The following is a 27,927-nucleotide window of genomic DNA, read 5'->3' on the forward strand; positions in this document are numbered from 1 at the left end:
TCACTAGTTTAATTTTTATTTTTGATGGTTATTTTTTGAATTTTTTTATATATTTTAATTCTCAGGGCTTTTTTTATTAAGTAAAATACAAATATATTTGCAGAAATTTTGTAAAATAGATGATTGGTTTGTTGGAATAAAGATTGCTCCTAATTTCCACTAGGGATATGGGGTCAATTTAATTCCCCTCTTAAGTTGGTTGACCAATTTTTGTGGATTAGTCTTGAGATCGAACCCAAAAGAAATCACCTCAAGTCTAATCAAGAACAAGTTATGAAACCAAGCCCTAGTAGGAGGGATTACATATAGGGAAAAACGTCTAACTAGTTGATGAATTATGATGTGAAATAAATTGAAACCGTTAATGAGGAACCTAGGGCATCGCCCAACTAGGAGGGACAAACCTTACCTTGCACCAACAAGAGGGACCTAGATGTCCCTCTTCAAGTGACAAGGCTACGCTTCAAATGGATCAATCCAATTAGTCTTGAATTATTCCAAAATTTTCCCTAGCAAATATTTGATATCAACTAAGAAAAAGAGACTTCAATAAGAACACCAAAGCTTTCATGAAAATAATTCACATTTCGGCAAATGATTTCAAGCAGTACATAGTGATTTGCTAAGGAGGTAGAGGCCTATATTTATAGATGAGGCTCTCAAATGTTCTCCTTTGTTAGCTCCCCAAAATTAGGTGATTTGTGATAAAATGCTTCGAGATTAAGTCAAATAATTTTTTTATATTACATTGCTTAAAACCCTCATAATAGACGTGATAAAATTCTCCAAAGGGGACAACACCCTCAAAAATAGCTCTAATAAAAGCTCAAATAGTGCTTATTAATAATTATCCTTCAAGATATTCCTTAAATGAAGGCCCATGCCTATACCATAAGTTAAGGCACTTCCATGAGGCATGGGAACGACTTTCCAAGCTCAAAAATGGGTCATAAAACCTCCAATAAATAAAGTGACGTCAAATATAGAAAGAGGACAATTTGCCTTGAAGATGCAACACTCCCTTGGATTCTTGCTTTATTTGACTTGGAATAATTTGAGGAATGCTTGGAACCTTGAATGACATCCTTATTTGGTTCAACATCCCTCAAATTTGTCTATGACATCCTCCAACGGCTAGGAAAGGTAGATGACATCCTTGCTTTTGGTCCATTTGCTTGCTTGATGTGTGACCTTTGCTTTGAAGTTGCTTTAAGATGAGTCATACTTGGTCCATAAGATGTTCTTTACTTCCTTTGACCTCTTGCTTGTCCTTTAGACGTGTTATGTTGCTATAAATACCCTTACAGCTGCCCTATAAGTGAAGTCAACCCCATATTAAAGTACCCAAAAGTTAGAAAGGGCACTTTCAGGAGGGCATATTAAGTGTTTCAACTTGCAGTTGATTTCTCTTGACTTGGAGGTTGCAGTGGACCCTTTCCTTGCCTTGGAGGATGTGGGACATTTCCTCAGGGAGCGCAAATGAACTGTGATATTTCCAAGAAGGATGATGGCCATGGCCAAAGAGGTGTGCACACAAAGAGAGATGGGCCATGTGGGGAACAAAATAGGTGCACTCGGATCAAGGGATAGTGGAAAGGAAAAGTACAATAGCTGATCACCTTTACAGGGCTAAAGAAACCATATGTGCTCCCATAAATCATGAGTCCTAGTAGTTCCACCTTCGTGATGTCCACATACCACCCTGGGACATAAGAATGCCCATCAAGATAGAGAGTTACCAACCACTACGTGGAGGTCAGCAGTGCCATAAAATCAAACACCATGAAGATGAAACTAAAAAGACTGGCCATGACTGTCCACTGTTAGGAATCTAGGAGTCGCTTTCACAAAACACACCCAGGCCTTAAAGGGCTATAACTTGCACACATTTGGTCTTACAAATGGCTTTCGTCAAAAGTTCTGGAGTACCCTTGCTGGAGGAGTGGTAACAAGGCCCATCCACATTGCTATCTCATTTGCAAAGCACATGAGAATTAATGTGTTTATTTCTAGTAGCATGAATGAGTAATGTATCCAGTTTTCCCCTAAAAATATGTGTGAATATACACACTCAAGTTTCTGTACATTTTCTAGAACATTTTATTAGAACATATACATTGTTTTGAAGTTTATGCCATTTGATTTACAGCTAGAAATCACACATCTAGTTGACATTAACATTTTATGTGTGTAGGGGAGAGCTAGATTACCTACTGATTGACATGCCTCCAGGAACAGGTGACATACAATTGACTTTATGCCAGGTACATGTTATAAAGAACTTGCAGTTTCTGTGGATGTTGTCTTTTTCAAGTGCAAGGGTTGCATTCTATGGCCACATTGGTCTTTGCAAGTAATGGAATTTTTTTAGGGAAAATCCATTCCTAATGTATACTCTGTAATGCTTATGCAGATTGTTCCTTTAACAGCAGCTGTAATAGTCACAACTCCTCAAAAATTGTCATTCATTGATGTTGCAAAGGGTGTACGAATGTTTTCAAAGCTTAAGGTAGGGATCATGTATTCATTATGCATGGATTACAATGCACTCTCCATTTGGTTTGTACAACTGTTGTCAAATATTATATGAGTTTTCATCTATGTGACAAGGAAATTGTGACAGAAGTTATATGTGTATATTGATAAGGGTAAGTTGGAGCCATAAGGTCAACACATATAATCAATCCTCTTGCTCAGATCTTTCAAGATTAAACTTCTACCATTGTGAACATCTTTCTAGTTCAGAAGCATAAGAGTGGAACCCAATAAGCAAATCTTAATTTGTGGAAATTTCATGCACTTGGGCAATTAATTCAAAACTAAAATTTCAGTTCTTAGAATGTTTCCCAGAATTTTCTGTAAAATTTTCATCCATTAACACTGCTGTAAATTAGAGTATAAAACAGCAGTGGAAAGATCACAATAATTCACTTAAAACATGATCAAACATCCTAGCAATTAAAGTAGAGCATAATGAACAAGGATCAGTTTATTATTCGATGTGAAAATTGTTTGGGTGGGCTCTGTTGGATTTACATGATTCATCTTCAACCTGTCTTCAAGGGACTAAAGTATTCTATCACATAGTGGCCTTCCAAATAGAGCTTCTCAAACTAAATAGAGGAGCACAGGATTTTGTTAGGACCTCCTCCATATATTAACTGTTGCCAATTTTCTCTCAATCCTCTAGTCATAATTCCCAGGTGGCTGAGAACATGCCAAGGTCTTTAGGTGCCGAAGTAAAGTTGTTCTTGTATTTTCCTTACCTATATTGAGTTCTTTTCAATAAATTAAAATCATTTAACATTGTAACTGAGGAAAACACTTTGAGTTTGCTTTCTCATAGTGAGAATTTGAATTAGTAACTCCTTTGCCATTTTTACATTCACATGGTTTTTTATCTTTTTTATATCTAGAAGAAAAGAGTATTTCCTTCTTCAACAATAAAATACAAAAATCATAAGCTTTTGTATAAATCACTCTCTTCAATATTAGTGCTTTTCCCTTATATTTGTCAGCACTTTATTTCAGTAATGTTGTTTTATTTTGTGATTTTCACTTATAGAGCATACCTCTTTTGCTGCGCCTACAGGTCCCATGTATTGCGGTTGTTGAAAACATGTGTCACTTTGATGCTGATGGGAAACGATATTACCCTTTTGGGAAAGGTTCAGGCTCCCAGGTTAGTAATCATGTTTTATTTTAATTTCCTCGTTTTTCTATATTTGATAATCAATACTTGTCTAATTGTCTTTAGTTTTGTCCACATCTGTGTAGGTTGTTCAACAATTTGGAATTCCATATCTGTTTGAGCTACCAATCAGACCAGATGTATGTATCCTAAGAATAAAACTTTCCTTTTGACCTTTTAAAATGAAGTGCATTTTTCAGTTTGTAAATTTATAGTTAGCTCCTATTGTTCAGTTAGAATTCAAAGTTGAATCATTTGGAATTTGTGACAACTCTGAATATGAGATCACTTAAAATTTGTGACAACTTGTGTTTAAAAAGTTGTGAAAGATCTTAGATACATTTTCCTTTTATATTATGAACATATTTTGCTCTTTGACTACCCAGCTTTCTGCTTCTGGAGATAGTGGGAGTCCTGAAGTGGTCAACAAGCCACAGGGGGAACTTGCTAAAACCTTTTCAGATATTGGAGCCTGTGTTGTGCAACAGTGTGCAAAGTTGCGCCAACAAGGTAATTCATCTAGACATTGATCAATACTAAACTATCAACAATTTTTATTGAAGCTGTTATGCACTGTTATAATGAAAAGATAAACCATTATCCAACAATGATTTATGCACATTGCTAACCTATATTAGAAAATTCATCGTGGTACCTTGGTAAGGGTTCCAAGCATTCTTGAAAGGCATAAAACCTGTCGTCATCCCAACAGGAGGGAAGACACTGCTCCCCTGCAAACCAAACATCAAAAAAGGGATATCACACACATAGACCCACTCGAATATGGAAAAGTTCCTCCACTGTAACCCGAGAATCCTTGAAAAGGATTAGTCTCAGAAGAAAAACCAGGGAATGGAAAAGGCCCAGTCCCAACTGAGGGATTTGAAGGCGGGACATGTCCGCCTCCTAAAGTAAAACCCTGTAAGAGGTTTGAAGAACTTGTCACGCTGGGCATAGACGAGGGGAGAATAGACAAGAAAAAGAACGAGATTATAGGAATCCCAATCAAAGGCATCCCAAAAGAGAAAGCACTAGTGTAAGAAGCAGAAGGCTGGGTGCCTTTACTCAAGTCAGAAGTGGAGATAGAGCGAGCAGCTACTGAAATCGGCGTAGAGGTAGAGATAGTGGAGAAAGGAGGAACAACTCCTCTACCACTAACAACAGAAGACAAGGTGTGAACATCCTCAAAATTTAGTAGTTGTACTAGTGCCACTTACATTAGCCATTATGAAAGGAGAAGTCAGAGGACCACTCAGAACTGAAACACCTACAAAAGATACCTCTAAAGGATGGTCCCCTAGGAGGGGATTTACATTAAGCCTAGAAGTATCTAGGATATCTTCAACTTCAACACAGTCTGGGTCTTCTGAAGACCCTGACTGAAACAGAGTCCCAACAGAAACATGATCATCTAGATCTCAAAGAGATCCTTGAGCTTCAAGTTCCTCCTCTAATGGTGATCCCTCTAGAGGAGGGTTCACTTCCGAAGCATCTGGTTGAACTGGCTCAAAAGAATAAGTGGTATCTAGCCTACACCTTTGGGGTGAAGGCTCAACACTCACGGGAGAAAGCCCTGGAAGCCTCCTAGATCAATGAACTTCTCCAGAGCTCAGCAGCAACAAAGGAAGCGAGCACCAGCACATCAACAAGATGACAACCCATCCTATTAGCCACTTTTGAAAACTGAAAATAAAAAAAGACCAGACACCCTAAGGCAAGCTAAGAGCATAGAGAACACAACTAAAAAGATCTTGAAGATAACAAGCAAGCAAACAACTTTCAAGTGTTTCCACTCTGAGTGATTAGGACCGGTTGTCACACAATTTTATACACCGAATTCGACAACGCTCAGGGAAGGGGTTGTCACTCTGATCCCTGCCCTCCCCGTTTAAGCTATCTCCTAAATGTAGCCTAAGGGGGGTAGTCCCTACAAAATGGAATGATGAGAAACGCGTTGGAAACCAACAAGTCTAGGAGACACAACTAAATGTCCCAACACCTTGAGCTAAAATTTTGTGACAAGTAGGATTATTAAGCACAAAGAGATTAGATTTCTTTAATATATAAGTGATAGACCAGTGCCTTCAAGATTAATTACTTGCACAATAAAGATTAGAATTCCAAATTACCGGATGAACAACTATTGCAAGATGCAGAATCTATCCTAAATGAAGTGCAAGATCTAATCTAAGTGAGATGCAAGATCTTGGTTGATTTTAATTAGATGCCTAGTCTAGATGAATCCTTCCTCTCAATTATTTTTAAGCTAGTCTCGAATGCAAGTTGTAGAGGGAAATCCAAGGGAAGGAGGCTAAGGCCTCATTAACAATACCTCCCCTGGATCCTCTCATTAAGGCCTTCGTTCCTACAAGGGATTGCCCACAAGAGAACGGCAAGATCACCTGTGTTAACTGTGAATGAGCATCTAGACTTCTCAAATTGTGTGAAGAAGGATACCTCTCTTACAACCAAGTTTATGCTTGGAGGTAAATTTTAAACATGGGCTTCTAACTTAGAATGAAGATGCAATTATTTTTTTCATTTCTTATTTGCTTCAATGAGATCACAAATATTACATGCTTCAATATGACCAAATTAAATCACTTGTAACCAAGATGCTCACAAGGTTATAAAGATGGCAGTAGAAAATTTATGAGTCACTTTAGAGAATACTTAAGAGATTATCCCAAGGAAACAATATTAGCAACAATGATTGCTCAACAATTCAAGATGCTAATTATAATTCCTCTTATTTATATTATAACGATTAGGAGCAAGAGAATTTTAGAGCACAGTAATGAAAGCAATATCCTCTTGTTACTTATATTATGGGTTAATTAGAAACCATAGAGATTTGCAATGTTCCTTTAAGTACAATAGCAACAAGAACCAATTGAGTAATGAAATTGCTAACGGTGACATGCAACATAAGAAGAGACTAGCAAATCCAACTAACTATCAAGAAATGCTAGGAAGAATGAAAACCATGCAATGATGCAAGAATGTAAGAGTTAGTATAGAAAAGTACTAGCTTATCCTCAAGACCAAAAGAGAGACTTAATGTAATATTTTAACCGATATTTCTATCATTCAATGATCATTAAGAAGATGCACCAGAATTAAATGCCAATCAGATCAGCCCACTGTCACTATGAAAACAGTGCCAAAAGTCACTTGTAAACAAGCTAGATTGAGCCCTTAGTTAATGTATAATGCTCCTTTAGGTTCTTAGGCTTATATTAATCAATTTTAAGGCTTCTTTAAAGTGATTATAAGGTGATTATGATGCTGCTATGTTAATCTTCAGATCTGATTACTTATGACAGTCAAGGAAAGAGAGGAAAAGCATGAGAGCAAACCCTCTAGGCCTTATGGCCTTGCTGCAATACCAGCTTTGCCAAGTTAAGAGAAGCTTCAGGCACCTGGTTAGGCCCTTAAAGTTTAAACACCTGCAAACATAAATGATTAGCTTGAAAATAAGAGAGAAGGCCCTCAAACACTCTCGGCTAGGACAAATTAGGCCTCTTAGGCCTGCGGCCAAGGGAAATGACCTCAAAAATGTGATGTATGGCCTCCAAACAAGTGTGAGACACCCGAAAACCCAAAGAATTAGCCCTAACCTAATTTTAGTGATAGATGAAACTTGCAAATGCTAGTGGCTAGGGTTTAGAGGCCCTTTAGGGGTTGTGGCTAGGGCTAGAAACCCTTGAAACCCTTGCGTCTAGGGTGAAAATGGCCTTTTAGGCATGCGGCTAGGTCTGAGCCCCAAAAACTTCTTCCAAATGAATTGTAGCCCCGCAAAGCCAATAGTTAGCCAAGAAAATCTCAAATCCTTATGGATCAATGGCAAATATTCAATGAAACCACCTCAAAGCCCTTGCAAAAATGATGTTAGGCCTGCAAAGAAAATTATTAGCCACCAGAACCACTTGCAATGATATTATTAGGCCCCTCTAGGTCTGCGGCTAGGTCTAATAGGCCAAGATAATGCTGCCGCTAGCTCTCAATGGCCACTTAGGGGTTGTGGATAGGGTTGGAAGGGCCTTATAGGCCTGTGACTAACCTCAACAAGCCACAACGTGTCAGATTGATGCCCAAACAATGACTATAAGCTTGCAAAGAAACTTGAGATGGGAAAACTTGTCAAATCCCCAGTTTCGGTAGAAAATAAGCCCTCTAAGGCTAGCAACTCCCACAAAGAGGCTAGGCATTGAATTTCCGGGACTTGGGTCTTACAGATTAGGGCCTCTAGACCATAGCTCAACCCTCCTTGGCTGAACTCTCTCCTTCTTTAGGCTAGAGGACCCTTTCTCAAGCTGAAGACTGCCTAAACCCTAGCCGTCTAGGCTGGGTGAGGGATTAAGCTCTCAAACTTCGAATTTGCCTTTAATTTCTTGAGCCTTGTCACCTATAAGCAAGATAAATAGAGCCAATCCCAATATCTAGAAGAAATTAAAAAATAAATAAAACCCCAAACAATTATTTACAAAGCAAAAAATAAAATACAAGGGTTAGAGAATTTATTCACAAATTATTTACAATATCTACAAGAAATTTCAAGCTCTAATTAGCATATAAATCATTTATAGCCCCAATTAGAAATTTGAAAATAATTGATAGAAATAATTTTTATTTGTGTTGGAAAATCCATAGAGGTGGCAATTAAATGATTTGCCTTTTTATGACATTATCTTGTGATGTTTTCATTATTATTATTAGATCTTTCAATTTATCTTTTCTTATCATCAGGACTAATGCCAAACAACAGATAGAAGAGGACACAAGATGTAGGCACACTGTCAAGGAAAAACCCCACTCTTGGGGAAAACCCAGCCAAAATTCTTCCTTTAGTAGATTCAAGATGAGACGACCAAGACCCTTACAACATAGACTCGAGACTACCTCCATCCATCAAGTCAACCTTGCTATGTCATTCTTCAGTTCTAGAAATCATCCTCCTTCACACTTGTATCTTTGAAGAGATCATCTCTGCAACCACTCTGAGCTCTTTCATCCACTGTGATACCGAGACTTGTCCATTGAGATTGTACCATTGTAATAGCATCGAGTCATAGTGAGAATATTACTATAATAGCATCACTATTATGCATCAAGACCTTCTCACTGAGTTGACAATGAAACCTTCTCACGGTGGTGAAACTGAACCCTTATCATTGTAGTGGTACTGAACCCTTATCACTGTAGTTACATGTGATTGCACTGAAGTAGTATACTGGTAGCACCGAAATTGTAGCAGAACTAAACATGATCCGAAATTGAATTACTGTGATTTCATTGAGAGCATATTTGTGACATCCAAAATACTTCATAAAAGATCCGAGTTTCTTCATGTAATTGCACCGAAACATATCTCTAAAATCCTTATCCGAACTTCTCTTCTGAAATTATATCCGAACTTCCTGTGTTAAGAGTAATGCAAAGACCCTATGCCTATATATATAGTTGTTGCCCAATGTAAATAAGTCGTCATGAGATTTCAAACAATAATGTCTTCATATAGGCCGACATGAGTTCATCTTATGGAAGCCGACTTGAAGACGATTCTTTCAATCAGCAAGGAGACTTTGATGGATGTAGGAGTCTTCATAAATTGGCTTTGACAATAACCTAAAGCCTACAATGGAGGCTTGACCTATACATTTAACCCAAGCATGAAACCCATGCTTTAACAAGTCAAATAAAATAATAATAAAATTCTTTTTGCTTTTCTTTTCTTTTGACAAATATATTACACATGACTCAAATACAATAATGAAGGCCGAATCTAGTTGCATTTTCCAACGCTCCCTCTTAACTAGGGAGGTATTCATATTTACATATAACCGAAGAGGTACATGGAAGATCTCAAAACGCATCATCTATGAAGAAGTTTAGGCACCGCAATGCCATGGACTAGATTCCTGACCAGGGAAATCTATCCTTTGGTCTCTCAACAATTTACGCACCGCAATGCCACATACTAGATCCTTGACCAGGGAAATCTATCCCAGTGGGACTAAGATGGACTCAAGCTTTCAGTCTCTCTAGGTACCATCAGGCTTACTTACTAACCATCAACCCAGGGATTTAGGTGTGTATCCACAAAGAAAGCTCTATGACCAACAACACCTTTCCAACTTTGGGACCTTGACATCAACACAAAGTGTCGGCTAGATGTCCTCCCAGGCAATGCTTCACTCACAAAGCGTCAACACTCCTTGACCCAATAGATCAAGAATAACCAATCTCTCCCAATCAAACTGATTGGTAACCAGCATGCTATTAAAACCTTCGAGATATTCACTGTACAAACACAACCCCAATCAATAATATACTTTCACATGTACATAATCAAATATAAACCTTCGGGGTCTTTCAAACAAATGATGTTACTCCTCAACACAGTAGGACTATCAATCGAATCTTTGGCAGAAGATTCCTTAATCATACACTTTCCTTTCCTACTTCTTATATAGCAACATATATTTCAAAAAGCATTCTTCAATTAAAACCATGTTATGCTCTCCCTCTCAACCAAGGGAGCTTCCCTTTATACAGGCCCCCTCTTAATCTAAGGGAGATCAACTTCTTTTCTTTGACATCGGAGAATCTTTTGTGGCTTCCAACCAGTTCATCAAAGTCATCATCATCCACTTCATGCTTATCACATCAATGAACATCTTCACCATATTGAAGATTGTGTGCCTGCACAACTTAGATAGCAAGTACAACCAAATCTATAGAAGCATGAAGTTAGCCATATCAGAATTACAGAATAATTTCAACTTTATATATATCAGATACCCAAAATTAATTATAAACAAGAGGTGCATACTTTTCAACATCTTGCTAGGGACTTTGTCATAAACCCTAGATTACTTCATAACAAATTTCATTACATCTAGGGTTTCAATGTTTCTTCCAAAGGTATGGCATACCCTACTACAAGATATAGAAAACCCTAGAAACAATTCAGACAAATATAGGTCTACAAGGCATCTAATAACTTTTAGAATTCACATGTTAGACTTCCCACCAGGGTTTCATACAAATACTAGATTTCATACAAGAGAATTAACCAATCAAAACCAAACATAGCTTAGTCATCAACATGACCAGCTTCCACTAGGGTTAGTTGCAAACCATAGATTTTTTTTAATCAAACATCAATCACAACTAAAACTCAGTTTTCAACAATCTTTCACAAATCTCAAATTATCACATTGTCATCATACATTAGAGATTTTTCACTTCTACTAAGGTTTAAATTCAAAACCCTAAAATTTCAAAAATACTATCATCCTAGAGAAACAAACTTTGACTAGGGCTTGTTTCCAAACCCTAGGGATCATGACCATTAACACTTAGGTCAACACATATATCTAGGAATTCATCAGCATATCATAAGCACATCATATGTCAGGCAATATTAATATGTTAGACATATACCGACCTAGAATAGGCTAGGGTTTCAACCAGATGAACACATACCTAGGGTTTCATTCCTAGGACTCTAAATACATAACAAGGGTTTTGCTTATAGACCCAACCAAAGCCTAAAGATCTAGGGTTTCATAACATAACAAAGCAAACCCTACTATTCCAAAATTTCAAACATTCAGGATTTCAGACAACATCATTTCAACCCTAACAAGTTAGGTTTTCATGATCATACCAAAATCCCAAACATGACATCATCAATAAAAACTTCAAATAGCATTTCCCAATAACCCTAAGCAGTTTTAGGGTTTCAAACATTAACATTATCATACCCTTAAGTTAGGGTTTTCCAGAGAACCTTTCTAGGGTTCTTTTATACAAAAATATGTGAAAATTTCTAATACGAAATTCTACTACAGTAACTGATTTATTTCACCTACTTATCTCTCACTATAAGTTATTTATGAAAACCCTTCAGTAAAGATTAAAATAAATTCTACTGCAGTTATCACATAATTACATAGAGAAAATAACAGTGATATACAGCACAAGAATCAATCACATCAACACAGTTGCTTTTGGACAATTGTCCCCGGAAAAACCCAATGTGGGAAAACCAGTGCAGTAGATGAGGGTTTTATTCATCTTTAGCAACAATCGCTTTACAAGGAATAATTTTACAGAGAAACTGGGACACTTCTGAGAGGAAACACCTGAGACAAAGTTTCTCCTCCTCTTGGAGAAGTTCTGACACCTTGGAGACCCTTCACCCACCTCTGCGACTTCTGCGTGAGGACTGCATCTCCAATGGTGTTTTCTGCCTGCTCTTCCCTCTGCGTTGTCTCTCGAATGCCCTGCATCACCTCCTCCTCAGTCACTGACTTCTGCTAATGCCCTCCTATTCCTCCACCCTGCAACTCTCTCTGAAATCGAACTCCTTCTCCTTGAGAATCAATTTCCCTCGGGATACTGAGTATTTTCCCGATATGTCTCCAAATGACTCTCAAGTTTTCTCTTATACTTTTCGTGTTGATGAATCAATGGCCGAGATTAAGTCTCTAATCAACGACTAAGATTAAAATAGACTTGATCCTCGTCTCTTAGAAGATTCTCACCCATATATTTATTAATACCCATTAATATTTTTATTTTCCTAAGTTTAGACTTAGGAACCCATTAAAAATATTAATTATTTTAATAAATCCTCATCCGGGTTGAATTTCTTCAAACGATTTCTGGGGCTTGGAGATCTTATGTGTTCTTTCCCTTCCACAAAATTTCAGAGCTAGAACACATCCGATGCTACCCAAAATCAACACTCCCTCTTAGTGAGGATGTGCCCTAGCAGTACTTCCCAACAGAAGCATCACACTAATCCATGGCATCGGTCCTCTGCAGTATTGATGCTCGGACAACTGCCCTTCATCCACTGCACTGTTGCAACCTGCACTGCTTCCCATGACACCATGATTGCCACTGCTACATTTGTACATCAACTCCCTCTGAATATGCTGCATCATGCTGCCCATAGCACTGTCACTGGCAACTGCTAATTGCTGCACTACAACTCCTTACACTATCCGCTTCTGCTACTGAAATAGATTCTTCATCATCCCCATCTTCTCCCTCAAGTAAACAAATTTTGTTCTTCCTAGGGCATTGGTGAGAATGTTTGCCACCTGTTCTCCTGTCGGGGTGTACCTCAACTGTATCATCCCTCGTTGGACACAGTCTCTGATAAAGTGACACCTGATATCAATGTGCTTTGACTTATCATGAAATATTGGATTCTCAGAGAGCTTGATGCAACTCTGATTATCACACAAAACGCTGGTTGCTTCCATCTTTCTCCTGAATAGATTCACAAGCAATTTCCTAAGCCATATGGCTTCACACGAAGCTGTGCTAGCTGCCATATATTCAGCTTTAGCTGAGCTCAGAGCCACGGATTTCTGTTTCCTACTACACTAGGAGGTCATCCCTAATCCAATGCTAAAATAGTACCCAGTGGTACTTTTCCGATCTACTGAACTTCCAGCCCAATCCACATCAGTGAATCCACTCAACCTGATGTCATTGCCTTGGGTGTACATTAGTCCATGATCGAATGTTCCTCATATATATCTGACAACATGCTTGGCTGTTGCCCAATGCGCCCACTTTGGTTCTACCATGAATTGACTAAGGGCATTGACAGCGTAACAAATGTCTGCCTAGTATTGACTAGATACACCAGGGACCCTATGAGCTGCCTGTACAAGGGGGGATCGATTTCTTTATCTTCGGATGCATCAATATTGTTCCAGTTGGTGATCATTGGAGTAGCCATAGGTCTATAGTCCTGCATTCTGAACCTTTTCAAAATCTCTGTAGCGTATCTCCCTTGCCCATGGAAAGTTTCACCCTTCTATTGCCAAACTTCCAACCCCAGGAAATAATGCATCTGTCCCAAATCCTTCATGTCGAATTCTGTGGCAAGGTTCTCCTTGCAATATTTGATGATCCTAGATGATCCTGTTAGAAAGAGATCGTCCACATATAAAACTAGGAATAGAGGCTCATTCTCTACAACCAGATAGTAGAGGTTAGGATCTGCATCACTCTTGACGAATTCCATCTTTTGCAAGTAACCATCAATTTGACTGTACCGTGTTCTAGGTGCTTGTTTGAGCCCATACAGAGCTTTCTTCAATATGTATACATGAGATTCCTTGTCATGTGTCTCAAAACCCTTTGGGTGTTCAATGTATACTTCTTCTTCTATCACCTCGTTCAAGAACGTCGTCTTGACATCCATCTTGTGAATCTCCCACCCCATATGAGCTGTAAGGGATATCACGGATCTAATAGAAGTATACTTGGCTACTGGGGCGAAGTTTTCTTCGTAGTCTATCCCTTCCTTCTGAGCAAACTCGTTACCCACAAACCTAGCTTTGTATTTTTCTACATTGCCATCTACAACGTATTTGATTTTGTAGAGCCATCTTGACCCTACAACTGACCTGTCCTGAGGCCTAGGTACCACTTCCCATACATCATTGACCATTATGGAACTGTATTCCTCCACTATAGCATCTACCCATACTTGATGTTGAATGACCTCCTAAAAACTGAAGGGTTCTCCAACTTGAGCCACCAATGCTTTGTATCTTTTCGGCTATCTACGCTCCCTTTTCTTGTTCTTGGGTGCCTCGACAAAATCCTTTGCATCTCGTAGTATCTGTTGAAGTACCTGACTCGCTCTACCACTGGTAGTGGGTATATCTATTTGCTCCTCTTCTTGAGGCTCCACCTCTGGAGTTTTGTCTTTAGGATAAATACTAGCGCTAGTGTCTGCTGGTCGAAGGGCCTGAATCAACGGATCATCCTCTGACTGCTCTTCAGAAGGCATTTCTCGGGATTTTCTAAAGGCTCTGTCCTCCATGAACTTCACATCCCATCAAATTACGATCTTCCTATTCCCCGGAAGATAGATTCTATATGCCTAAGCATTCTTGCTATATCCTACAAGATATCCTTTCTCTGCAGTCTAATCCAATTTCTTCCTCCTCTTTGTGTAGGGTTCTCCAACTTGAGCCACCAATGCTTTGTATCTTTTCGGCTATCTACGCTCCCTTTTCTTGTTCTTGGGTGCCTCGACAAAATCCTTTGCATCTCGTAGTATCTGTTGAAGTACCTGACTCGCTCTACCACTGGTAGTGGGTATATCTATTTGCTCCTCTTCTTGAGGCTCCACCTCTGGAGTTTTGTCTTTAGGATAAATACTAGCGCTAGTGTCTGCTGGTCGAAGGGCCTGAACCAACGGATCATCCTCTGACTGCTCTTCAGAAGGCATTTCTCGGGATTTTCTAAAGGCTCTGTCCTCCATGAACTTCACATCCCATCAAATTACGATCTTCCTATTCCCCGGAAGATAGATTCTATATGCCTAAGCATTCTTGCTATATCCTACAAGATATCCTTTCTCTGCAGTCTAATCCAATTTCTTCCTCCTCTTTGTGTACATGGCGTTATGCCAAACTCCCAAATATCCTGAAATGACTCATCTCAGGCTTCTTACCAGTGAAGGCACTCTCTGGAATAATCTTACCTAATGCCCTATGAGGAGTCCTGTTTTGGATATACACTGCCATGTTGCATGCTTCTACCCATAGAAACTTGGGCATACCTTGATCATACAACATTTCCCTGGCTGCTTCAACAATAGTTCGGTTCTTCCTTTCTGCTACTCCATTCTGCTCTGGATTATAGGGGCTTGTCCACTCTCTTCTGATGCCTTCCCTTGCACAAAAATCAGTGAAGTCCTTGTCGATGTATTCTCCACCATTGTGTGTTCATGTGAGTGAGAAGAGACATTTAAAATTTAAAATCAACAATTAAATTTTTGTTTGCTTCTTATGTGATGGGAAATTTTTATTTTTATTTTTAATTTTTTTTTGTGCCCTAGGTTCAAATTCAAGTTCAAAGTTTCAAACAAAATGCCGAAGAATTTGGAGCCTATGTGGGAATATGGTGAACCTGATCCTATACCCGAATCTGGGGGATCAATCAAATGTATTTGACTTGCAAGTTGTGTGGCAAGCATATGTCAGGGGGTGTCAAAAGATTAAAATTCCATATGGAGCAAATTTTGGGGAAAAATATAGAACTTTGCCCAAATACAACTCTAGAAATCATCCAACAGGCCATTAAATCATTGATGGTATAAGAGGAGGGCAAAGACATCAGGGAAACAATAAAGAGCCAACTTGTAGGGGCCTCAAGAGTGGGGGGAAGTGAGAGTGGTTCTTGTCTTCAGCATCACATCCTATACCCACATGTCCCAACCCCTTAGCTTTCTTATCTTTTTTTGTTCCTAGAACCACACTTGGTGCACGACTTGGCATCAAATCGACACTTAAAAATAAGGAAAAGGCAAACGCTGACAAGCTGTTTAGTAAGTGTCTTCTATGGATTGATGTTCCTTTCAACATTGCCAAGACCAACCCATTCTACCAACCTATGTTAGATGTTGTTGTTGTTGTTGGCCTAGGGTACAAAGCCCCTAACTTTGCCGAGTTGAGAGGGCCTCTTCTTCAAAAGGAAAAGGCTGAATTGCACTGCTAGATTGGAGGAGTTTAGGGCATCATGGGAACACATTGGATGCACAGTCATGTCAGATGGTTGGACTGACCAGAAGGGTAGGACCCTTCTTAACTTCTTGGTTAGTTGTCCCAAGGGGATAATGTTTATGAAATTTTTTGATCCATTTGCGCACATTAAAGATGCATGCTTATTATGTGAGTTGTTGGACATCTTCATTCAAGAAGTAGGTCCACAAAATGTTGTCCAAGTCATAACGGACAACGCTGCAAATTATGTTGCTGCTGGCAAGTTGCTTATGGAGAGGTATCCTAACTTGTTTTGGATACCTTATGCTGCTCTAGCCCCTCCACAAAATTTCGGAGCTAGAGCACATCCGATGCTACCCAAAAATCGACATAGTTTTCCATTAGTTTGATCAAATCTCATGATATGCAGTGTTACATTCTTGAGTTTTAATACAATTCTTTGTTTAAGCAGGTCTTTTGTGTTGATAGGAGATTCCAAAGATTCATTTTGTTACATGTAGGATTAATTAACATTGCAGATCTGATTATCATGACTTGAAAATTTCTACATTAACAATGTCCTTGATGTGGAGTGGTATGAACACAACTCTGATGTACATTTCACATATGCATGTTTTCCGTCCATTCATCGTCTTCTTGACTTTGCCTTCTACCTCTTTGTTAAGTGTCCTTTTTGCAGCCTTGTGTAGAAATTGTTGTATACCAGTCCAGGAACTGTTCTTGTTGTTTGCACTCGAGTTGATTCTTTGATGGTTTTCTCCTGCAATTACTGAGTATTATTTTGCACCAGATAACTAAAAGCATTATCACTGATAATCCTAGCCTGAGAACTATTTTGCTTGTCATTCACAATTAAGAGTTGATTGTTTTGACGGTTTTCTCCCACAATTACATAGTTTTTTTGTACCAGATAACTGAATTGCATTTATAATATTTTATTTTAACTAATCAATTTAAAATGAGCCATATTTTGGGCATGTCATATTTAAAAATGCAATATCATCTTTTGTTGCAATGCGAAGACCTTGTTTCCTTTTTCTAACCTGCATATTGATGTCTATTGTTATCATTCAGTATCCACGGCAGTGACTTATGATAAAGAACTAAAGTCTATCAGAGTGAAGGTTCCAAGTTCAGATGAAGAATTCCTATTGCATCCGGCAACAGTGAGAAGGAATGATCGTTCAGCTCAAAGCATTGTATGCAGTTTTTCAAATAAATGTTTAAAATCTCTTGGAATTCACTGCAAGTATTTGATTTGTTTTAGGAAAAGATGAAATAATTGCCAGGAAAGAAAAGTTCTGAGCTACAGTTGTCTAATATGTAGTAAATTTTCTTGCTAAATTTCCTTTATCAGGCAATCACAAGGGAAGAGTTTGCCTTAGTTACCGGCATCCTATTTATCAGATCATGTGAATCTTCTGTGTTTGGATAAACATGAAATATTTTGCAATTCTCTGAACCATGACCCACCTCCTGTTACCTCTTGAATCCACATTCAATGTGGACAATGTCTCAACCACAAAATGCAACCTCAAGGTAACTAAGTGGGAGGTCACTACCAGCTCACCAACCCTCTCTTGCACTCTAGGATGCCTCTTCTCCAACCAAGAGGGCTCTCTAAAGTAGGATTTTTAAAACTTTAGGCTACGATAGCTCAAGTTCAAACGAAGCGTCGCTTCAGCAAAACAAGTGCTGTAGTATTTTGGAAAACTGAAAAGATGATGGATAGATCAAGCCTTGTTCCTATCCATTGGACTCTGAGTTAAAGGAACAAAATATAAATGGTGCTTTTACTTACCAGCCTAGATCCGTCTTAACTCTGGATCTACCAAGCACCAAGAGGGATCAAATATATTTTCACTCTAAAAGAAGTTTGCATCTCAAAAGATTTGATCCTTCTTGGCACTTGGTAGATCTAGAGTTAACATGGATCTAGGCTGGTTTAATTTCTCTCTCTAAATAGTCTATATTCCACATTAATACCATGGGTTCTCAATACCATGGGTCATTTTTATTTTTATTATTATTTTATTTCTATAGGGTTATTTTTATTTTTATTTTATTTTTGACAGAGTTAAAATGTTTACATTACATTACAACATCTCTACCATATTGGGATGGAAAGTGCCTCTCTGTGCAATGATCAAGGCATGGAAGAATTGGAATAAAGAAAATACAATCTTTCTTAATTTTTGTTAATTTTAGATAACAATGGTATGTTCTATGCTTGCAACAATTACTTCAATGTACTTTTATTAGCCCAATGTCAACTCCATTTTAATTTCCAATAGCAATCACATAAACCATTATCACATCGACAATAACTGTAGATAGAACATAAACAATAAATGCAGAATACAAGTCAAGACAAGAGAACACCAATATTTGGCTAAAGACAGGAAAAAACCCCCAAGATGGGGAAATCCCTTAATCCTTCTTATTATCAAATATCAAATGTTCAATAGAGAAAAAATGTCCAATAAAGTACAATGATGAAAGTAAAAGTCAATGTGACTTGACTTTAGCAAATTACCCAAACCAATGTAAATCTAATCAGCTTGAAGAATTTCTACAATTCTATAAAGTCAACAACAATCAACGTGCCCTAACCAATTAGTAGTCAACAGTCAACGCAATAGTCAAACTTACCTTCTTGAGCTCAGTCAACCTTCGTGAAACTCGACCTTCCTTAGTGGTCAAACATCATTAAAAGCAATCAACAAATCAGTGGTCAAACCCAGTCAAATCTTGTAGTCAACCTACAATCAAAACAACCAACACAGGCCTGCGGTCAACGCAGATCAACTTGCGCAGATTTTCTCGATTTCTATGCTTAGCAACTTAGCCCTCCAAGATCGAACTTTTGGTGGCCAAACAAAGTCAAAACAATGTGGGAAACTCGGCCAAACAAGGTCAAACAGTCTTGCTGCAGAAAGTCAACCCAAACAGTCAAAGATGCCTCCAAACAGAAGGGCATAGTTCACCGTACAGGGATTGCTGCGATTGTGAGCGCCAAAAATTGGGCAAGTTTTGCGAGCAGTGATGATGATGACGAGATACTTCCTAGTCTTGGAAGTACCTCCCTCACTAAGAGGGAGTGTTGATTTTTGTAGCTTGGGAGGTACTCCAAACCCTACGGTTCAAGGTTTGGAGGAAAAAATGCCACAAGGTTAGCTTGTGGACTTGGAATCCAAGTATGGGGTTTTGGCACCCATTGTGTTTTGGGGCAAAACCATGATGGATTCACGGCATGTGATGGATGAGGATGATGGTGCTTGGAAAAACGATTCCAACGCATCGAAAATCGTTTGAATCCGAGTTGTCATTAGAGACATATGAATTTTTTAAGTTGACATAATAAATAGTGGATTTTCAAGTAGGTTGACTTGAAGAAAATTCCAAGTAGACGTGTCTCTTTATGTGAACTCGTTCGAGGCAGTAAAGCCTATATATTGAGCATGAGTTGAGTCATTTAAGGCATCCATTTGTGGCACCCTGATATGTTGATTTGTGGTAGCATCGGATGTGCTCTAGCCATGAAAATTGGTGGAGAGGCTAAGGCACATAAGATCTCCAAGACCCCGAAATGGTTTGGGGAAATTCCACTTGGTTGGAGAGATATTAAAATAATTAATATTTTTAATGGGGTTCTTAAATCTAAACTTAGGAAAATTAAAATATTAATAACATAGCCGTTTTTCTCTTTTTTCTTCCAATTGTTTTGGTATCAACTTTGTAGTTTGTGGAAGGCTAGGTCGAACAACACTTCCATCTTTATAGTTATGAGTGGTAGGCTTCCTTGTTGCCATAATTTTGCTTTCAATTTTTCTTGCCAACTTGAATGGCTTCTCCAATGAATCAGGTTCCCAAAGGCGAACCTCTAATTATTGTTGGCTTAGGGGGTCCTGACCCAGGTTCGGAGTTAGTTGTGCCAACCAACAAAACCCTACACTACTTGCCCTTTCGGCAACAACCCGCGTGGCGCAGGGTGCAATCTCACCCGAAGCAGTATGGGGGGATGCAAGAACTAAGTTTCTGCATCCAGAGACTAGTGTGATGTCTTCCAACGCCCTGGGATCCGCTCTCAATCATTTTGAAGTTGAAGTATCTTGAAAAGCTATTCATATAAAGGAAGCTATATCAAATTTTATTTCAAAGTTTTCCAATTATGTAATCTCAATTCTAACTCATAAAGTTATTACTCATAATTTTTGGACTATCTTAGACTAGAGATGTTTATGACACCTTAAACAATCTATGGTTCCACCTAGATTGTATTTTATTTAAAATAATTAATATTTTTAATGGGGTTCCTAAGTCTAGACTTGTAAGTTTGTAACCATATTTTAGTATTTGATATTAATGAAATGAAGTGTTATTTGCAAGTATAGCTCTGAAATCTGCGTGGAGAAGGAGGCTTGGAACAGTGTTTAGGAGGTTGCCCTAGACAAAATGGAAGGGTTGTATGGACAACGTATTTCTGAGGTAAGTTTAAGGGTTAGACAAATCTTTTTGGGGCTGTTTCTAGTGTGGATTTAGAGCAGGGATTTCAGGAGTCGTAGCCGCAGTTTGAAGGGCACAGGGGACAACATAAGGAGGCCTAGATAGCGTGGTATTTTCTGTGATAAAGCCACATTGTTGTAGGTGACAACGTGGCCTATTTCAAGTTTGTTTTGGGCTAATAGGGCTGTTCTTGAGCTTGGTTTGTAGGGCAAAAGAAGCCGCAGAAAAGAGGAGCAAAGGGCTATTGTTTAAGGGCTGTTTAGGTGGTGTATAAGGGAACTGCAGCTACAACTAACTGCTGGGCTAGGCCGCGGGCCATAGCCAACAACTAGAGGCCATCTAGGTGCTGCGTTTGAGGTAAAACAACGAAACAGGGGCAGCGTAGGAGTGGAGGCATATTCCCTGGTAAACTGCAGTCTTTTGGAGGGTTGGTTGCTGAGTTGAGTAAAGGAGAAAGGCTGAAGGTTGATGCCCTAACCAGTGGTACAGTGACAACAGTGCAGCAAGGTGAACAACAGTGTTTTGGAGGTGTATTGGGTCAAGGTATTTGATCGTGTTTGGATTAGATTGTCAAGCAGCTTGTTGGAGCCAATTGGAAGACATTCCGGGGAGGGAAGGTGTCTTCTTAGGTGCAGATTCAACAGTGATAGTATTTGGTGTCATAGAGCTGGTTGGAGGGCAGCGTGTTGGCTACCCAAAGTAGCCCTAGACGAGCTATATTGAAGGATGAAGAGCAGCTAAAGGTTGGGTGAAGGATGGTGCCAAAGTGCAACACTTTGATGGACTAAAGTTGTTGCTAGCTTGGCAAATTGGAGCTCGAGAATTAGGCCTACCCTGAGAGCAGTTGATGAGCCCGTGTTCATTGTAACAGATGTTAAAGTTTCTAAGTTTACTTAGTTAGAAACCCTCCATGCACTTTATCTGATTTATTCCTACCTACTTGTTATTTTCCTTAACAAGTTATTTACAATGTAAATACTGAAAATAAACACTAGTGCATGCTCAACATATTACAGATCAACAACTAAAAGAAACAGAAACAAACACACCATATGACACCATTATTTTTGGACTAATGTCCCCGGAAAAACCCAATGTGGGAAAACCGGTGCAGCTATCTGAGGGTTTTCTTATTAAGCAATATCAAAGTACAATTTGGGTGCCGAAATTGGCCTACCCAACAAAGAATTTCCTTAGCAGTAATACCTCTCGGTTTCTGACAAATCTACTGGCTGAAACCCCGGATAATCCTTCCGGCAGCTACTTAGCACCAATCTGCCCCAGAAACCCCAGCATCTGCCCAATTTGGACTGCGTCGGTGTTAAAATTGGCAACCAGGGCAAAACTTCATGTGGGTCATCTTATTCATGGCTAATAATATTTTTATTAGATTCCTCTCGTCGAGAGGTGTAGGATTGATATAATGATCATCCAATTCCGATAAGTATTCATGGAGATATGAATTTATTTTGATTATGGAATTATTATCAAGCCGACCTACAACTCATGTAGGCTCAGAAGCCCAACAGTCACATCTATTCACCCACCAACGTTGTGTATAAATATAAGAGGACTTTTCCTCATTTGGACTCACTCATTTCATCACATCTCTCTCTCTCTACTGCACAGATATGAGTCTCTTCTCTACTGCACTGAAATGGGTCTCTCTCTCTCACACATGTGAAGCCGGAAGCTGTTGAATTTGAAGCTGCAACTGCAGAAGTAAAAATTGACTTGCGTGGCCTAGAAGATCTCCTCTTTGGAACTGCGCTGTAGGTTCATCTGAACCTCCTTTGAAAGCCACAACTTTTGGTGGTGGAATGAAGTCAATCCGACGAATGGTTTGCAAGATATCGACTGCCCTAGTTTGAAGCCGGAAACTGTTGAAACTGAAGCTGCAACTGCAGAAGTAAAGATTGACTTGCCTGGCCTAGAAGATCTCCTCATCTGAACTGCGCTGTAGGTTCATCTGAACCTCCTCTGGAAGCTGAAACTTTTGGTGGTGGAATGAAGTCAATCCGACTGTCGGTTTGTGAGATATGGTTTGCCCTAGTTTGATAATGAAGCCGCTAATGCTGATGCTACTGATCTAGGGTTTGCTATTGCTGATATGAATCATATTTATTGTACTATTTCTCTTTGCTGAATTATTGAAGATAAAAGAAGATTTGATCAAAGGGTTTCCCCACACATTGTGGGGTTTGTCCCTGGCTAGCCGCCACATCTTGTGTCTCTTGTCTTGGCTTGTTTTCTGTCGATCGTTTAATGTTCTATTTGCACTTTACTTTATGTACATGTGATTTCTAATCGGTGGAATATAATAAGAAAAAGAAGTAAACTGTTATAAGCATAGAACATACCATAACTTAACATGGTATCAGAGCTGAGGTGAAGACAAAGCCTGAGTAAGAGCAAGAGCAATCATTGAAGAGAAGATTGGCAAGGCTATCCTAAAAGAACTATGGGGTCTTCAACACTCTTTCCTGCCGAAGACAATCTCCGTGAGAAAGCTGACTATCACGGATGGAAGATGTCTATCGATCTAACCCTTGAAGATCAAGGAGTGCTAGACCATGTAAGAGGCAATATTGTTGAGCCTTCATCAAATGCATCTGCTGCTGCCTGGAACAAATGGAAAAATGGAGAAGTCAAAAAAAGAAGATCATCCGGGACTCTATCGACAAGCGCTTGGTGGCCTACATCTCTGATCTAGACACCTCCAAGGAAATCTACGACAGACTGGTGAGTTTATTTAAAGTTAATGATGCAAATCAAGTTTTGTTTCTTAGAAATAAGTTGAGGGAAATCAAGAAGGGTAAAGATGAAAGTATGCAAGCATACTTCTTAAGAATCACCGAGATCAAGAACGATCTCCTATCTATTGGGGAAACCATTACTGACAGAGAAATGGCACTCACAACTCTCGGAGGATTACCATCTGAATGGTATGTGTTCAGGACTACTCTTCTGAACAATAATGTAATTCCTAGTTTCGAGGAATTAATGGCTAGATGCATTCAAGAAAAAACAAGGGTAGAAGAGCAGGAAATGCCCTTGCCTAAAGGTCCTCCAGCTCCTTTTTCTTCTCATGCTAAGAAAAGAAATAATTCTGGGTCTGAATCGAAAAGAAAGGCTGGATTTAAGGGTGGAAGAAAAGGACGATGTTTCATTTGCAATAAAGCGGGTCACTATGCAAGGGAATGCCCTGATAGAAAGGACTCTCACCGTGACGATGATCAAAATCCCTCTCATGGTAATCGAAGGAATGGAAAATTCAACAACAAAGGAAAAAGGAATGCGGGAAATCAAGGAAGAGGGCAACCATTCAAGAAGGCTAGAAATTCCAGGTATGAATCTAACACTGTTGACGATAAGCAGGCTGAATATTATCTACCAGCTACTCTATCTACCTCCGCTCCTTCGGACTCAATGGGAATTTGGCTCATTGATAGTGGTGCCTCAAGACACTTCACTGGTTACAAAGAAGTACTCTATAATCTAGTAGAGAAAGAAACTAACCTGGAAATTGTCCTTGGAGATGACATGAAATACCCAGTGAAAGGTGTAGGCAATGTTTCTCTTAAACTGAATCAAGGTAATACGATTCACTTACAAGATGTATTATATGTACCTGATCTCAAAAAGAACCTGGTATCCATCTCGGCAATGGAAGGCAAAGGCTATAAGGTAACCTTCAGCGATGGTAAGGTACGCATATGGAAAAATAATGTTAAAGATGCTTTCACTCTTGGGTTTCGAGTTGATTCTTTATATCAAGTCGGTGGAAGTCCGCTAGGTGTCATGTCTTGTGACACAACGCTTCAGTCCGAACTTTGGCATCGGAGGTTTGCCCACCTTCATTACAAAGCTCTACCCGATGTAAGACAGATGATAACAGGGATGCCTAAAGAGAAAGAAGGTGTATGTCCGGGATGTGCCGAAGGAAAGCTCAAAAGGGGACCATTCCCTTCAAGTCAAAGCAAGACCTCCGATATATTACAACTAGTTCACTCAGACATATCAGGTATGATGCCTGTGAACTCCTTGGGAGGATACTCATATTATCTCACTTTTACAGATGACCATTCTCGAAAGACCTGGATATACTTCTTGAAAAAGAAGGATGAAGTGTTCCCTTGGTTCCGACACTTCAAAGCCCTAATCGAGAATCAAACCGAAAAGAAGATCAAGATCTTAAGAACTGACAATGGGACTGAATATGAATCTAATGAGTTCCATGATTTTTGTAAAGAGGCTGGCATCAAGAGGGAGACTACTACACCATATACTCCTGAACAAAATGGTGTGGCAGAAAGGAAGAACCGCACAATTATGGACGCTGTCCGGGCCATGCTACATGATCAAAGTCTTCCTAAGTTTCTATGGGCTGAAGCTGCAAACGCTGCCGTATATGTACAAAATCGATGCCCTCATCAAGCATTGGGTTCCAAGACTCCTGAAGAAAAATTCACTGGTAAGCAACCTAATGTTTCTCATTTTAAAATTTTTGGAAGCCCTGTATACTTTCATGTGCTGAAAGAGAAAAGAAATAAATTGGGAGCATCTGGAAAGAAGGGAATTTTCGTGGGCTATGGTGAAAATACTAAAGGCTATAGAATCTATGTAGCCAGTCAAAGGGAAGTCATAATTAGTCATGATGTCACCTTTGACGAAGATATGGCTCTCAACAAGGTGATCAATCTTCCGACTTTGAGGAGCTCTCAAGAAGCCGACACCAGGGAACCGAAAGAAAAGGATGATGAATCAATGCCTGATGTAGAAGAACCCATGGATCCGATTGATCCTCCTCCATATGAGCCTTCCTCTTCTAGGAAGAGGCCTTCATGGCTTAAGGGGTTACTTGATGATGCTGAAGGACATGCCGCACCTCGAGGAACCTTTCGTGAAAGTAAGAAACCTAATAGGTATCAAGGATACCTGACCATCATGAGCACGATCATACAAAATGAGCCTTCGTCATTCTCAGATGCCGTCAATCATCAAGTATGGAAGGATGCTATGACCAAAGAATATGAGTCTATCATAAAGAATGATGTTTGGGAAGTAGTTCCCAGACCCTAGGACAAGACTGTTGTTACTTCCAAATGGCTTTACAAGATAAAGCATGCAGCAGATGGAAGCACGGAAAAGTATAAGGCTCGTTTTGTTGCTCGAGGTTTCTCCCAAAAGGAAGGTATAGACTATGATGAGATATTTGCACCTGTTGCCAGATATACGACCATCCGCTCGATCATAGCCCTTGCCGCTTCACAAGGATGGAACCTACATCAGATGGATGTCAAGACTGCGTTCTTGCATGGCTCGATCAAAGAAGAGGTCTACATGGAGCAACCCGAAGGATTTGAGGTTTATGATCGAAAATCTCATGTATGCAGGTTGAAGAAAGCTCTCTATGGGTTGAAGCAAGCACCCCGAGCATGGTATGAGAGGATCGATAGCTACTTGATGAAGCTGGGATTCACTAGGAGTGAAGCCGATCCTAACCTTTACTTTAAGGTTGAAGATGACAAGCCTCTCATACTGGTGTTGTATGTGGATGGCCTCTTTCTAACAGGTGTAGACCCTCTCATTCACAAATGTAAGAGGGAGCTGGCCTCTGAATTTGAAATGAAAGACCTAGGACTGATGCACTACTTCCTAGGACTTGAAGTGTGGCAAAAGCCAGGAGAAGTTTTCCTATCTCAAGGAAAATATGTGGTGAAGATATTGGAAAGATTCGGAATGGTGGACTGCAAGCCTGTAACTACTCCGATGGAGCTTGACTTCAAGAAGTTAAGCGGTAGTGATGTTGGACCTGTTTTACGAAATGCTACTGAGTATCGGCAACTCGTTGGAGCATTAATGTTCTTAGTGAACTCCCGTCCAGATATATGCTTTGCAGTCAACACGTTGAGCCAGCATATGGTTGAACCCCACCACATACACTGGATTGGTGCCAAGAATCTGCTGAGATATCTTCGTGGCACTATCACTTATGGGTTAAGATACATTGCCAGAGATGTGAGACTATTTGGATACACAGATGCTGACTGGGCAGGCAATGTGGAGGACCGTAAGAGCACTTTCGGGTGTTGTTTCTCCTTGGGATTTGCTTCGATATCCTGGATGAGCAGGAAACAAAAGTCGGTGGCTTTGAGCACCGCCGAAGCAGAGTATATTGCTGCTAGCATGGCTTCTTGTGAGGCAGTTTGGTTGCGAAAGCTCTTCAGTGAGTTGTTTGGATTCACATTGGATACCACTGTGATCCTTTGTGACAACCAAAGTGGGATTCGTTTGTCAGAGAATCCCGTATTCCATGATCGCTCCAATCATATTGATATCAGATACCATTATATTCGATATATGGTGCAACGGGGAGCTATAAGGCTCCATCATATCGGTACAGATGAACAGGGCGCCGACATTCTGACAAAACCCCTTGGGAAAGTAAAATTTCTGACTTTCCGTGAACAACTTGGAGTTTTTCAAAGACCCTCCAATGAGGGTCATGTATGATGCATTGAGCTCTGAGAGCTCCAGGGGGGTGCGGGGTGCTTCTTGGAGCTGCATATGACCACAGGATTATTCACTATCCCCTGGTGGTATACATGTACACCCCGTGGCGACATTGTAGCAAGATTGAGATGTTCTCCTGTGAGGCCTGGATTGATGTGTTCTCCATGGCAGCCTGGATTGATGTGTTCTCCATGGCAATTGTAGCAGGATTGATGTGTTTTCCTGTGAGGCCTGGATTGATGTGTTCTCCATGGCAATTGTAGCAGGATTGATGTGTTCTCCTGTGAGGACAGGATTGATTAGTTCTCCTGTCGAGGCATCCTACCCATGCAGTCTGGGACTCATGGGAAGTACCTCTCATCTGATCAATGAGTAGGGAAATGAAGTTAGGGACCATAGTAGTACCGATGGACGCATCGTTGTAACTACCGTACTCCCTACGCTAGGATGACCTCCATTGATCTGGGATCAATGATACTGGTCTGGGACTAGTGGTAGGAGTTGTACCATACTATGGCGCTGACTTCGAGTCGGTTGAGACTGCTCTGGGATCAGTGGTACATACTCTGAGACTGACTTTGAGTCAATGGAGGATGATATTGGTGTGGGACCATTGGAGTTGTACTCACTATGACGCTGACTTTGGGTTGGTTGAGACTGGTC

The 27,927-nt window shown here is 39.7% G+C and overlaps 1 protein-coding gene across 1 annotated transcript in view; it reads left to right on the forward strand.

The window, feature by feature from the left end:
- The window catches only part of HCF101 (ATP binding protein), a 461,386-nt gene that overhangs the window by 212,787 nt on the left and 220,672 nt on the right, over nt 1-27,927 (forward strand). The window contains exons 8-13 of the mRNA XM_089411334.1: nt 2,195-2,264; nt 2,414-2,509; nt 3,593-3,682; nt 3,778-3,831; nt 4,078-4,201; nt 17,317-17,441. Coding sequence (XP_089267460.1) covers nt 2,195-2,264; nt 2,414-2,509; nt 3,593-3,682; nt 3,778-3,831; nt 4,078-4,201; nt 17,317-17,441 — 559 coding nt within the window. The remainder of the gene's footprint in view (nt 1-2,194; nt 2,265-2,413; nt 2,510-3,592; nt 3,683-3,777; nt 3,832-4,077; nt 4,202-17,316; nt 17,442-27,927) is intronic.

The sequence above is a fragment of the Pinus tabuliformis genome, chromosome 3_1 (genome assembly GCF_031772625.1).
Source record: "Pinus tabuliformis cultivar Carrire ecotype Pingquan chromosome 3_1, CPIR1, whole genome shotgun sequence".
Lineage (NCBI taxonomy): Eukaryota > Viridiplantae > Streptophyta > Pinopsida > Pinales > Pinaceae > Pinus > Pinus tabuliformis.